The following is a 14,879-nucleotide window of genomic DNA, read 5'->3' on the forward strand; positions in this document are numbered from 1 at the left end:
CAATTGTGTTTAACTAAGAGACAAATAGATATGGTAGCTCATATGTCGGTAAGGTCAAGGTGACTATTACTAACGTTCTCTAAGAAATGAAGTAGTTATGTTTTCTTCAAAAAGAAATAATATTGTATTGTGCAAGCGCAAATAACTTGCATTTCAAAAAGCTTGAACCTTTCCTTCAAAAAAAAAAAAAAGCTTGAACCTTTAAAAAAAAACACACTTGAAGATAAATTTCACATAAAATGATAAAGCTATAATAATCTTATCATATCATATCATTATAATAACCAGATTTTAAAAGACCCCACTTTAATATTTCCTTTTATACTTTTTTTTCTTTCTAAAACCAGATTTTAAAAGACCCCACTTTAATATTTCCTTTAGAATTTTTTTTAAAAATAAATAAATAAGATCCTTCAAACCTAGCCTGGACATTCATTCATCCATTCAACCAGAACTGATAATTGATGGTAGTAGTCATTTGGAATTTTGGTTCTAGTTATGGCTTATTGTGAACAATAATTTTTGAAGACAGTCAATACCCTATAGAATCCTAAAATGCCGCCAACGAGACTACAAGAACAACAATAACAACTAAGTCTTATCCCCATTAAGTGTGGCTAGCTACACTGATCAACCAACACCATAATGTTCTATCATATATCATATTTTTAGCCAATTCATTAATCTTTAGACCTTTTATAGTATTTTTTCTTATAGTTTTTCCAGACCTTCATCTGCATCTAGCAATTTGACTACTCTCCATATGATACTCTCCTTACTATAAAATCTACAAGTCTTCTCTTTATATGCAAAAACCACCCAAGTCTACTTTACACCAACTCTCTAATGTTGTCATTTATAATTCTCACCCAGTTTGATCTTACCACAAATCCAACCAAAACTTTCTAAAATATGGTATTCATTTAAATATGGATTTAATTGAATTTCACATTATTATCGGCTATCCCAATAGTACCACCTCACTATAAAAATCATTAAATCTTTCATTGAAGGAAATAAATCTCTAATCATATGTTTGGACGGAAAATGGATTTTTAGGGATTAACCTAGAAATTACCTACTTTAATACAAGGAACTCAATGATTGAATGAACTCCGGTGTTAAAGAATAAATGTTGAAATGCTAGAGTTTTCATAGAAAAGAAGATAAGTTTGGGAAATACGAGTTACCTTAATTCAAGAAATTGGGCTAGTTATATAGCTGAGGCAGTTACAAAGTGATCAATTGAAATACTCTAGATCATCACCAGTCACAAATGATACATCACCAAAGCAAATAACAAACTAAAATTAAAAACATGCTGATAGATCACATTTAGTGACTTACCACTATTAGGGAAATGAAACTATAAAATAAAGCAAAGTTATCACATGATAAATTCCTATAACATATGTATAGTATCATAGTGTTAAGAGAGGTAAAGAAGAAATAAAGAATGGTGATAGGGAAAAAGGCAGAATAGCTGCAGGAGCCTGCAAAATGTACATACCATAAAAAACCTGGTAATGACATTCATTTCAATGTTTATTTAATAAGCAAAAACTTCTCTTTGAGAGAAAAATAATAATAATAATTGTCCTTTTATGAGTGAAACTGTAGTTAGAGTCTGACTGCTATACAAAGCCCATCATAGCTCAGTTGCGCATCAAGGCCCTCAGACTCCAATAATTTTGTAAGGTAGTCATTCACTTCTTCATGATCCATCAGATGCATCATACCTTCAAGGTGCCAACAACGAGACATCAAAAATTACTTTTTTGAAACATTTTCATTGATGAAATATGTAATTATGGTTTTAAATAAAGGTTCGGAACTGCAACTGGCTGCAGTATAAAGGTTTTCATGTAAGTGAACCACAAGGTGACTGCGATTGATGCAGCATCGGCTGCATTTGATCGCAATTCTCCACAATATAAAAGATTGCAACGCGACCGCAGACGATACCAGGTGTGTATAATAGTGACTGCCACAATTTTTTTTAGTTACTACCTATGAACTTTAGGAGATATTCTATCATAATGCCTAAATATTTGATCAATGAACTTAAGTAGACTGTTGCATAAAGAAAATCAAGGCATGAAGCTGAAGGAAGATTATGCTGACATGGAAGTTGAAGATGAACATACCAGTAAAAAGTGTCCTTTTGGGTTGAATTTTTCTCACTTCCTCTAAGGCCTGAAAAGGATGATCAGAATAAACTTATTCTCCAAGATAAAAATCAACAAATGTGAAAGGAAGATCAGAATTACCCTTGGAAGTCCAAAATGTGTAGCTGAAGAGCGATCGGGCCTCAAAGCATCCTGTCAAAAGTATACACATTATGAGCCAAAGAGAAATACTATGCCATAGTTCTAATTTTTTAATGTGAAAATGAGGCTAGTTTATGGAAAGATAGATAAGGTAGGAGGGGGAGCGGAGTCACCATTATTAGAAGTTCACAGTCCTTCAAAAGTGGATAAGTTTCTTCAGGAATTTCACTGACATCACTGCAAAATTAGACTCAAGATCAACTCACATATGTATTGACAAAAAATCTGGACTGAATTATAATATGAGCAAAAACTTTTCCACTTAGTGAGAAACATCACCTTATGTAACATATATTACCAAAACGGAAACCAAGGGACCGATAACCTTGACCATGCCACACTGGTAGTGGAGTAAACTGAAGTACAATCATAAAAAGAACAAGAAATTAGAGCCAAGCCCATGCACAACAATTTCAGTCAGAAATTACGAATTTAATAGGCAGAGAATATCAGTGTAAATTAGTTTTACACGGATTTCCAATGGGAGTGTTTCATTTTTTCAGGTCATAGCATTAATTTTAAAATGCAGTTATAAGAGTGGACTGATGTAGCAAAATAGCGTAAGCTAGTTAGTACTTTTGCACTAACAATTCAAATCCTTTAAATACATCAATTGATTGTGCAATAAATGAGAAAATAAATTGAGTGAACAGAAAAAGTAGTGAAACACCCTCGATCATTTCATTATATTATATTTGTCAATAATGCCGACCTTCAATCCGTGTACAAAAAAAGGTTCTTCAGATATGCTATTGAATTGCAATGCTGAGACCGCAGCACCAGGTATGATTACACTTGTATCAACTAAATAATAATGGGTCTTCTTCATCACCTGCACATTTCAGTGATGAACACATGAGCAAATTCAAGAAAAACATATATCAGCAATTGTGAACTGAAATAACAAATGATTCATGAGTCCGGTGATCTTCACAAGCTTTAAATCATTTTATACTTTCAGGATAAAGCAGCAGGTGCTATTAACAGGAAATCCAAATCCATGGGACAAGGGAAAGTAAATATTAGAAACATGTAACAATTAAACGTCAAGAAATCTATTAGGCGGGATGTCACCACCCCTACTGAAAGGGTTGTAAGCGTCTACTATAGGAAGAAGTTCACCAATCGTTAGGATTTAAGCCCACGAGAAGAGACAAATCCAAAAGATTGGTCCATTAGGTGGAAAAGCCTCATTGCTTAATAATTAATATCACACTTTATCTACTCAATAAGGGTCTCCTAACAAAATCAAGCTTATTATACTTCATCCCGAAAGTTATAATATTTGAGAAGGAAAATATATCCCTGAAAACACTTCATTTTTCTACAGTAGCAATCTAAATCCTGAAAATTATCTTAAATGTATAGTAAATTATTAAGAGACAAGCATAACTGTAAAGCAAGATGGACAGCATCCCTCCCTGAATTTCAAAAGCTATCATAGTGAAAAAATTGTTCCATCACACAAATTATAATACAGAACCTTTGGATCAAGATATTATACAGGAATTTCTAATAAACAACTCTCTAGTCTTCATATTATATCAGAAGAGCAAGACTTGATCCTTCTCAATTTTTAACTACAAATCATCATATACATCTTTTAAATGTTGAGGCAGATGCAGATATTAACTGGTGTTAACTGTTAAGTAACATATGTAAACACATACTCCCTCCGGTCCTTTTTACAAGAAACATTTGACATTTTAGATACATTAGATAAATTATGTATTTGGTTTAGATTCTAGTCTAGATGTATAAATTATTCAATGTATCTAAAAAGTAAATTGTCTCTTGTAAATAGGACCGGAGGGAGTACTTCAATAATATCAGCTCTGTACCTTCCTCGGGTAATCCCAGTGAAGGCATAAACACCATTTAAACATGTTGACATAAATACAACATAAAATTCTAATAGTATCGCAAATTCTGATGAAAAGCATTGATTTTTTTTAATACGGTGATATGTGGGAGTCCCTTACAGTTTCCACATTTGATCTTAATAATAGCAACGTGTCCTAGTCTCTTAGACATATATATAGACAACAAGCAGAGGAAGAAAGTAAAATTGAAAGCTTTAATTTCAGAAGGAAAGAGCAGCGAAGAGGACCTCAAAGTCACGCTTGGCTACATAAATTGGAATGGAGGGCTGAACATTGTTAGTCCAGTCTCTAAGATCATCAAGACCTGGGGAGAAGAGAGAAGCATGCTTAGTCTATATGTTTAGTTAGTTTTCTTAATAGATACTTCAGTCAAGAATTGTATTTTTCATATTGCTATGAATTATCCACAGAGTATTAGAAAGTATTAACATCAGAGACCTCCAATTGCATCAGCATGAGAATGAGTAATAATAACTGCATCAAGTGTTCTTATCCTGACAGAAATACAACTAATCAAAGAGATATTAAAAAAAGCAAAGTAGAAAAATATAACAAGAAAAAGAAAACCAGCAAGAATGCGATCTACATCATAAGCTCTAGGCTCATGAAGAGATCTTCAAGAAGAAAAATATTTAAAACCACAAGAAATGCCACTGATGTACAACTCTTGTGAAATTTTTGTCTCTTAAGTTGATAGGTATCAAAATGCATTCCAGATATTTGATAATCCCAATTATAATACTTGCACAAAGCCACAAGCTTAACTCATACACTATGGACAACACCCTGGTCCCACTACAACTTTATATGAACCGCTCTAATGGTGCATATATGATATATCTCGCGTTGTTTGTGCAGGTTATCTATTCTGTTTTGGAATGTCCTGCTCAAATATTCCATTCTACATGCAGTTCCTAACCCTTATTAAAGTTGTAGAGTACTTTTCCGAAAAGCAATATGGAAAATAGGAGAAGCTATCTCAAATAACAATATCAAAAACAGAAAAAATAATTGAACAGGTAAACTAACCCAAATTCGGGAAACCACCGGAGAGCACTGTGATAGAAAAATCTGCAACAATGAAAATTTGTTATCAGCTCCCAAATTAAGCAAACACGTGAGGCACAATCATATTTTTGTTTTCCTCGAAACTGGCCTTGAATTGAATTTCTCAGTTTTAAAAACTTCAACATATCCATACTGTATGCATGTCTATTTCCTAACACACTATATATTAATCGAGTTATAGTCAAGATAGGCTAAGCGAGCTTTATTTTGTAACAGACAGGTGCTGTTTCAGGACACAGTCCTAACTCCTAACCAACTGTGCAGTAAACTAACTGATTTAGAGACCACTCTTTGCATAAACACCAATCTCATTGTAATGTGTATCTAACTTTCATTTCCTGAAATACAAGAACAGGGAGAACTCACTTTCCCTGGTTTTCTCTCTTTTTCTGCTATGAATTATTCGCTACTCTAGGTTTTCTCTCTTTCCCTGATATATCATATCCTGACTAGGTTTTCTCTGGTTTTCTCTCTTTTTCTGCTATGAATTAAGCCGTTGAAAGGTTTTGTAATGCATAAACTGCAATAACAAACAGTGAAAAAATCCTTCACTTGTAAATGAATCAACTTCAAGCTTCTTCAGCATATAATATGAATTATACAAGCAAAATATTCCAGGAAGACCACAATTGCTATCTATTAATTTGTCAACATTCCATTAGAGTTTTCATGAGTCCATAAAAAGAAAAGAAACTCTAACTTTGGAAAAAACATCAAGAAATCACAAACTTGGATTGAAATCAAAATAAAAGGAAGAAAATGTTCATCCTAATTCATAACCTAGCATAATTGCAATACATATTACACACAGAAATTTGAAACATACTTTCCAGCATCTATAAGAATATTGTGTGTTCCTGTGGCATTCGCGTGGCGAATGAGTATGCTTGTGTTAAGTCTCCTATTCTTATCACCCGGTTTAGCAGCTTTTGTACAAACCTACAATAACCATAAAAAAAGGCAAAAATAATTCTCTTAACAAAGATTCCTCAATAGAAATCCTAAACCAAACACCGACACAAACACCAAACAAGATCCAGACACATAAACAACAACAACCAAGCCTTATCCCACTAAGTGGGGTCGGCTACACGGATTGAAGCATGCCATAAAGTTCTATCATTAATCTCTAGATCTTTCTAATTAGTTTTTCTAGGTATTCCTCTGCCTTCAGTGATTTGACTACTCTCCTTACTGCAAAATCTACAGGTCTTCTCATTACATGCTCAAACCACGTAGGCCTGGTTTGTACCATTTCAACTACACTTGCTACCCCAACTCTCTCTCTAATGCTATAATTTCATGTTGGTTCTTTACAACCCAACACTTTGTCCCATACAACATTACCGCTATTACAGCTACCCTATAAATTTTCCTCAACTTAAGTGATACTTAATCTCTTAACAAACATTCTTCAACATAAACCATAAATGAAGCACTGAACAAACACGACATTGACACTAACATGAAGACACTAACTTAAGTAAATAAAAGTGATTGAACGTAATTAAGTTTATCGATATTGTTTCGGTATCTAACATTAATATGTCTTAAATCTGAAATGTCAGTGCTACATATATTCCATACTCAAATTATGATTTTATGATATGGTAAGATAAGATGGTAGGATCAATTATTGTAATAACCATTAAAAAAGGTAAAAAAAAATACTCCCTTAACAAACATCATACTTCAAAATAAATCCTAAACGAAACACTGACACTGACACGACACTGACACATTAACCCTGATGATAACTTAAGAAAATGAAAGTGACTGAATTTGAATGTAACTACATGCGTCAGTGACATGTCTTAAATATGAATTCTAAGTGCTACATATGTTCGAATTCGATAATCAAATTATGAATTTGATGATAAGATAAGGTTGATAATTATAGTACCGGGCATTTAGTAGAAGAAGGATTAGTCAAGCAGCTAATTCTCGGAATTCCTTCACTAGTTCCAGTTCCAATGAATATAACTTGTGACTGATCAACGGGTAATTCAACATCACCAATTCCATTGGAAGAAACTGCAACACAAATCAAATTATAATAAGCGAAATTCATACATAATAAGGAATGAAGATGTAGTTAGAGAGAGAGAGAGAGAGAGAGAGAGAGAGAGAGAGAGGTTACGAGAGTGGATGGGAGAGAGAGGAAAAGAGATGGAAGAGGGACGTAAACGGCGTGAATAGGGAGAGCGATGATGAACAAGAGAAGTGAGGGAAGAAGGAAGAAGACGAATGGAGGAGGTAACCACCATTGGTTCAACTGTGTTGTGTCTACAGTTACACAACACACAAATCACCAAAATTATTACAGCTCCAATTGAAAATCTTCGCTCTCCTCCTGAGTGTCCTGAAATAATTTATTATTTGATAGAGTTTATTAATAACTTTAGTCATCAATTTAATAAAGCTAAGTTTAACAATAACAAATTGAGTTTAGATAGCTTAAAGCTTTTTTTCAAGGGAATGTAGCTTAAAGCTTATAAATTCATATGAAATAAATAAGGGAAATGTTAACCGGTGACTTGCGGCATTGGTTAAGGATGCTAAAAAAGGAAATAATATAGTAGTTATTGTATTGATAACTGTGTAATTAATATACACCTTCCGGTCACTAATATAAGCAAAAATTCATTTTTTAGATACATTCAATTAATGATGTATACGACATATAATAAAGACCACATACATCATTAATTGAATGTATCTAAAAAGTGAATTTTTGCTTATATTAGTGACCGGAGGGTGTAGTAGTTATTGATACACACGTATTAAAAATGCAATAAAGTTATCAAAATAGATGACATTTTTATTAAATAATCTTGTTAACTATTGATGTGTTTTCCAAATCATAAGTGAAATATAGGGCCCATTTGTTATAGCTTTTTTTAAAATAGATTTTGGTAGTGTAATGTGTTTTTGTTATAATTTTTTTAACAAAGAAAATTTTAAGGAAAACTTCAAATGAAAAATCGGTTTGAATAGTTTATCTTAAAATGTCATTCTAAGTATTTCATCATTTGGTTATAATTTTTTTTGGATACTAAATTTTGAGAAAATCTCTAAAAAAAAAGCTATTTCAAATAGCTTTTCATAAAAATCATTTTTGAAAGATGTCATTTTGAAAAAATATGTAATTTTTACTATGTAATATCTCAAAAAATGAATATTTAAGTTAGTGAATGTCAAAATCTCCTTTTTAACTTATATCAAATGAGTTTGAAATAACTTTTACTATTTTTGAGTAAATTTCAAAAAACTCCATTTCTAAAAATACGAAGGAAAATCCATTTTTTTTAAAATCTAAAACAAACGGGCCCATAATGATTTGAGAGTAATGTGCATGATATGTATGAATTAGAGGTATAATTAAAAAAAAAAATCTACCTTGAAAAGTGAAAATGACATTCATTTTAAAACAATTTTATTTTTTTAAAATAACAAACATTTATTATAAATGGGAAGGAGTAACAATTAGTAAAAAATATAATTAATATTTTTTACTAACTTATAACTTATAGTGTTTTCTAATATGTCTCAAGTAATTTATATCTTATATCTTATGTTCACATATAAAAAAAAACCTTATATCTTATCGTTTTTTCTCAATTTTACATGTGTTGTCTTAATTAAAAAATATTAATTATATTTTTTTAACATTTCATTTTTATCAGCTAATTTAACCGCTAATTTTACGAAGTACTACAAATTCGATTTGTTAACATTATACAAAATACTACAAATTCAATTTGTTAACTTATTTGCTATCAGCCATAACCACTATTAGTTAATTTAACAATAATCCACTAGTATGTCAGAAGTGTTTTTTTTGTTAATTATGTATATGGTTAAGAGAAATGATATTTTGACATCAAAAATTTGATGTCAAGTACGACAATCCATTAATTTTTATGTGTATTTTTTAAATACACATAAATTATAAATGGCAAAAAAAGTAAAAAGGAGATTGTGATAAATATAAAGTTTAAAAAGTGTCATTTTCAACTTAAAACTTTCTTTTAGCATGACCCAAAAATAAAGCATGGTCCGACTTAACTTCCGATAACACCCGAAATGGAAATCCAGTACCCCGTTTTTCTCTCATGATTCAATTTTGGAGACAAAATTATTTATTTTCTTGTTATTTTGCTATTTAGGGAAAGAGAAAAAGAACAAAAAAAGTCTATATTCAGTTTTTTTTTAAACTGAGAAATGGCCACAAAATTACAGTCAAAATACAAATCTGTGTAATGTATTTAAATTTCTAATTTCTATTTCATTATATCTTGTTTTATTACTACAATTATTCACATAAGGAGAATATATCCGAATCATTTCCCATTCAAACCATACCAAGCAATAATCCTTGTGTATATCATCATAAGGATCCAAATGTTGGGTTAACCTTCACCTCAGCAATGCATAAGCCAAACCTTCTGTGCAAAGTATCCTTCAAAATCTAATACAAAAACAAGAAAAAAAAAGAATCAAATAGGGAAAAACTGATTCAGAAATTACTTAAAGTTCAAGTTTATAATCAAACACTCCCAAGAAAATGTTAAATGTAGAATCAATAGTTTCATTAGTAAAGTCGACCCAAAAATGTTATCATGGTGACTCTTTTGATACGAGCATAAATAGATACATGTATAATTATTTACATCCACAGGCACGACATAAAAGTACCGTACAAATACTTAATGAACTGTAAAACAATGGGTAAGGCTTAAGCCAAATACTAATCATCTTCCACTGCTCTAAAGAAAATAGAAAACATTAATCTTGTAATTTAAAATTTGAGTCTTCTGCACAGTTATGCAAGTATTTTGGGGAGTCAACATATATCTTTCACAGTTATACAATTTCTATGTGAGTAAAATTGAAATGTAGACTCTTCTAAATAAAATTCCAAACAGTTTTTTCATAGAAGTACATTCTTCTTTGTAAGTGTGTTTATGAAAAAGTTGCTAAAATAGTTTTTACAATTCATTTGATCAATTACTTAAGTCCAGGATCAATTATTTCATGCTAAATTTTGAATATAGCTTTTATTTGAAGTAGAAATCAATGACCATACTCTCATAATTGGTTATTCTGTTCTAAATTGATTACCAGATTTCATAAGAACCAAATAATCAATTATATAGGGCAGTCGATTGTTAAGCTTCTAGACTTGAATATTTTTTTTACAAGTTCAAGAGGATTGATTACCTGATTATACAGTGAAATATGAACATTTCGCAAGTTCCATACTTGATTCTTTCCTAAACTATTTTGGGTGTGTATATATACCTAATCTAGGGTTTCTAAAACTGAGAACGAACAATGAAAACACAGGAACACATTTGAGAAAATCTAAACTCTGATTCAGCCTTCTTAGTACATATTGAGCTATTTCAATTTTCATGGCATCAATTCGCATTATCTTTCGTAAGGTAACCCTTAGTTAAGCATCTGGTGAGGTATCCCTTAAGTTGCACTAACACTTCAATTTGAAGGCGTGTCTAATCTGCACCACGTGCAGTGTCTAACACCGACACACGTGGTTAAATTCAAATATTTCACTTCAAATTATAATCAGTGTCGTGTCCGGTGTCCATGTTTGTGCTTCATAGGGTATCCCTATCTGTTGGGAAAGATTGAGGTATCCCTTAGTCTTGTATAAAGTGAGACATTGCTATGGGATGAATATTTCAGGAAGAGGTACACATTATAAATTTTACAAACGTCTATATCAGAAGGAATTTTCAAGTAACAAAATTGGGATAAATCAGTTCACACATTTTCTATATCTACTCTCTTTGTTTCAATAATTTATTTGACATTTTTGTATAACCTATACATCTTGCTGTGGGTATTAAAAAACTAGAGTTAAGATCATTTCTAATATAGATTCAATCACTTCGATAAAATTAATCGCTTCAATACTTTCAATAAGCCTATCCTATACATATTTTTGAAAAGTTTTCAAACTCAACCTGACTTTGAAGCCTATTGGGTAACATCCAAAATTCTCATGTCCGGAAAAAGTATACACGCAAATTAATATAAGATTTAGTAGAAACTTGACATCAAAATAGTCAATAGATTTGAGTATTATCCACTAATTAGAAATTTTAACCAATCATTAGACCAATTTGTTATTTTAGAATGATATGTGATCAACTATGACACAAATATATTATATTCAGATTAGAAGAAAACGAGAAAGTTCCAAAAATTCATATTCATAGTAATAAAGGGAGAATAAATTATTTAAGGATGAACAGGATCTATGCATACCTTTTAAATATTCACAATCTCAAAGTCTACATGCTGAGAGCAATTGCGGAAGTAGGCAGTTATATGGTCAAGTTTGCTGATGAAGATTTTATATGTTGATCCCACTCCAAAGTTCAATGACTTCCATTTACTATAAGACAAACATTCTGGCTTTTCTAAGGCTGCAGCCCCACAAGTAACCTGAAATTGAATATAAATAAAAAATTAGTCCATCCTAATTATATTTCTTTTGACAATTCAAAGAAGAAACACATACTCTATCACGCGCACACACACTGTGTGCGTTTACAAACACAAACAGATAAACACACTCAGAAATTTTTCTCTATACCGCAACTGTACAGAAGGATAGTTTAACAGCTTCAGCCTTATGATGTCCCCGTAACATATTGATCAAACCATGTAAAGTCTCCTCTCTTTTATTTCGATGAGATTTTTCCAAAGGTTCGTGTAATTCATGAACATCAATGATCAATCCATCCAAAGAAGGAAGACTAAACTCAAAGAAGGCACAAGGTGTGGAATACAAGTAACTGAAATTGAGAAGCTGTGGTGAAGTAACTACGATCTTACATCTAAAGCGGTTGCAAATTAGACTCAAGTTACTGAGTTGCGGAGCAGATATCACAAAATCCTTAGGACTCAAATCTGACTTAAAGGACATTTCACTTAATTGCAAAATCTTCAAATTGACACAATTAGCAAATGGATCCAGACGCTCCATTCCCGTATAACATAGGGCAAAGCTATTTAGGTGCAAAGCTGTCAATGTTGTAAAACCAAAAAGTTCGGCTAAACTTGCAAATGGATTTGAAAAGTCGGCTGCGGTAGGAAACATTGAAAAATGCTCGAGGTGCAAAATGTCCAATGATTTGCAACCAAAAGGAGAAGAGACGTTTGTAGGTTGGCAATCTTTTAACTCGAGTCTTTTCAAGGACTGGCAAGTAAAAAGAGGCAACGGAATTTCAATTGGTGGACAGCCAGAGGTTTTGGCCCGGAGATTAATTCTGATTTCTTCGACACCATGTAATGCTGCATATTCAATAACCTTATTCAAAAGATACTGATCCGTCGCATAATCTACCCCAAAGCGATAGTAAATAAGAACTTTGACATGAGAATTATCGCGATGAGATAGAACCCACAACACAAACTTCTTGAAATCAACCAACCGAGTGAATGATTTGCTGTTGAAGTACAGACAGGGAATTGATGTCCAAATATACCTCCACCTTTTCGATAGAACACAAGTTCGAATTGCATCTCTTGTCTCCATAAAAGACAAAATATGATGAATAAGGCAATCTGGCATGTCACCTAGCCTGTCCTGGTGTCCTGTCGCAACACAATTATACACATGTTGAGAAATCAAAGTTGTCTTTTTAGACCTCTTCATAACAGAACCAGATTCCTGTAAACTAGTTTTCGGCATTCCAGGTTCACAACACACACTGAATCGATCGAGTTGAAGCTCTCAATCACATTCCCATCAAACTACTACCCTCCAAACTAGAAATTATCCATTGAATAGCTGATTGGTTCAGCAGCAGCATACCTCCATGTACAATCTAACAACACACAAAAAAACGGAAAATTTAAGTACTGCCTTCGATTCTATATATAAGAAACAAACAACTAATTCACCAAGACAAATGAAAAGCATTTGATATCACCAAGATCAATGGAAAGTGTTAACTTATTCCAGAAATACCAATAGTACATACACTATTAAACTCATTCAAGATTAATTTATTCACTTGCATTAGAAATGAAAATAGAATTAGTAGATACTTAGCAATTACTAAACTTAAAAATGGATCACTATTTCATATAATTAGGATTTAGGACCTAAAACACATTAACTATTCCTTATAAAAAGAACCATAGTATATATACATTCTCATAAGAAAACTTAGCAACAGGAAGTGGAAGATATCAAGATGAGTAATTAACCGGTGGTTTATGAAGCACGGACACAGACACATACACCGATAATAATTTTAAAAAATGGCATAATTTGGTGACATGTCATCGGTCGGACACACCTTTGATCGGAAGTGCCGGTGCTATTGATGCATAACATTGAATAATTTGAGGCTCCTTCAATGATTGGTTATATCAGCAATTCAATTTTATGTAAAAAAGAACACATAGTTTGAAAACTTCTCCAATCCAATCCAAACCAATCCTCATAAACAAACAGAAACCTCAAAGAAAATTGAAACAAAGAAACCAACTCACATATTAATGGAAAAGCAAGAAAAAGATTCAAAGCCCATCAAGGAAATTTGTAACAAAATCAAATTAAGACAATAAAGAACAATAAAGATGATAACTTTACTATTCCATGGTTGAAAAAGTCACAAGCCAACAAATAAAAATTAAAAAAGAAGAAGAAAAAAAGTAATGGGTTGTTGAAAAAGGAAGAGAATTTGGTACCTGACTATGGAAGATGATGATAATGGGCATGCACGCGCGTTGACAACGGTTCTTCTTTTTGTTTTGTAGTTACTTTGTAGGTGTGTGTGTGTTGAAATGAGAAATGAGTAGTATGCAAAATGAATAGTACCAAAGTACCTCCTTAATGCGGATTAGTCTTTATAATTACGCACAAAGAATTTGAGTCATATACAAAAAGTTTAGAAATAAAGAGGGATTGTTTTCAGGTGAGGTTTAGTATGGGAAAGCAAAGTTGTTTCCCAAGATGGGAAAGTTTAAGCAAGACCCTTGATATATTGGTTTTATATTTGGACGGCTTAGATTTCTCACCTGGCACTTGCTTAAACTTTTTGATGGCCTATGAAAAACAAAAATTGTGACCCCACCTCAGGAATAAATAATATTATCTCATTTGTTTGGAGTGTTGGGTTTTTTGGAATAGTTTATGGGTTTTTGGCAATTAAACGTGAGCTTGTAATTTAAAATGTGAACTTTAAAATATTATTTGGACTCCATTATTATTCCTTGTAAAATTGTGTTAATAATTAGATCAAATATTAAATTAAATTAATATACGAAAATAAATGTTTACATTGAATAGTAGTTTGAAATAACATCAAATTTGAATAACACGTTGAAAAAAAATGTTTACGTAGAATAACAAGTGTGGTGATTTTTTAGATACTTACCGATAATTAGTGTTTTATTTATGAAAGAAATAGTTTAGTCATATTTAGTGGTATTGTAGTTTAAAAATAATAATAAAAGAGGTGTACGTAAATACATTTAGGAGGAATTGGGAAACTGAGTATATTTTGTTAAATAAATAATCCCTACGTGGCCAATTTATAAGAAAAAAATACAC

The 14,879-nt window shown here is 31.9% G+C and overlaps 2 protein-coding genes across 8 annotated transcripts; both read right to left on the reverse strand.

Annotated features, from left to right (window-relative positions):
• Positions 1–1,310: 1,310 nt before the first annotated feature.
• LOC146897070 (Metallo-hydrolase/oxidoreductase superfamily protein) lies at positions 1,311–7,688 on the reverse strand. The gene is made up of 12 exons (XM_085739322.1): positions 7,422–7,688; positions 7,185–7,315; positions 6,108–6,220; positions 5,243–5,284; positions 4,652–4,707; positions 4,441–4,517; positions 3,043–3,162; positions 2,610–2,686; positions 2,444–2,507; positions 2,271–2,321; positions 2,148–2,196; positions 1,311–1,739 (listed from the first exon to the last, which is right to left on the reverse strand). The coding sequence occupies exons 1-12, from the start codon at positions 7,546–7,548 to the stop codon at positions 1,621–1,623; spliced, it is 1,026 nt and encodes a 341-aa protein (XP_085595448.1). The 5' UTR covers positions 7,549–7,688; the 3' UTR covers positions 1,311–1,620.
• A 1,775-nt stretch (positions 7,689–9,463) lies between these two features.
• Positions 9,464–14,050, reverse strand: LOC146897071 (putative F-box/FBD/LRR-repeat protein At1g78840). 7 transcript variants are annotated; one of them, XR_015021328.1, is made up of 4 exons: positions 14,015–14,050; positions 11,832–13,143; positions 11,576–11,755; positions 9,464–9,752 (listed from the first exon to the last, which is right to left on the reverse strand). XR_015021328.1 is itself a non-coding variant. In XM_085732107.1 (4 exons), exons 2-3 carry the CDS (start codon positions 13,005–13,007, stop codon positions 11,579–11,581), a joined length of 1,278 nt encoding a protein of 425 aa, XP_085588233.1. In that variant the 5' UTR covers positions 13,008–13,143; positions 14,015–14,050; the 3' UTR covers positions 9,464–9,752; positions 11,576–11,578. The 7 variants fall into 7 exon arrangements, 4 of the variants coding, with proteins under 4 accessions (XP_085588233.1, XP_085588236.1, XP_085588232.1 ...); XR_015021329.1 differs by having other exon boundaries at positions 13,817–14,050; XR_015021327.1 differs by having other exon boundaries at positions 13,621–14,050.
• Between the last annotated feature and the right edge of the window lie 829 nt (positions 14,051–14,879).

This window comes from Medicago sativa, chromosome 8, assembly GCF_051527215.1.
Source record: "Medicago sativa cultivar Bolivia chromosome 8, Bolivia_mono, whole genome shotgun sequence".
NCBI classification, from domain to species: Eukaryota; Viridiplantae; Streptophyta; class Magnoliopsida; order Fabales; family Fabaceae; genus Medicago; species Medicago sativa.

Bases quoted from the DNA above. Each gene is read 5' to 3' on its own strand.
- LOC146897070 (XM_085739322.1), bottom strand. From the start codon at position 7,548: ATGGTGGTTACCTCCTCCATTCGTCTTCTTCCTTCTTCCCTCACTTCT. The intron at 5,285-6,107 runs GTATGTTTCAAA...TCATTGTTGCAG, and splicing joins ATTCTTATAGATGCTGGAAA to ATTTTTCTATCACAGTGCTC. The intron at 3,163-4,440 runs GTCCTCTTCGCT...TGAAATGTGCAG, and splicing joins TAGCCAAGCGTGACTTTGAG to GTGATGAAGAAGACCCATTA.
- LOC146897071 (XM_085732107.1), bottom strand. From the start codon at position 13,007: ATGCCGAAAACTAGTTTACAGGAATCTGGTTCTGTTATGAAGAGGTCT. The intron at 11,756-11,906 runs GTATAGAGAAAA...ATTCAATTTCAG, and splicing joins TATCCTTCTGTACAGTTGCG to GTTACTTGTGGGGCTGCAGC.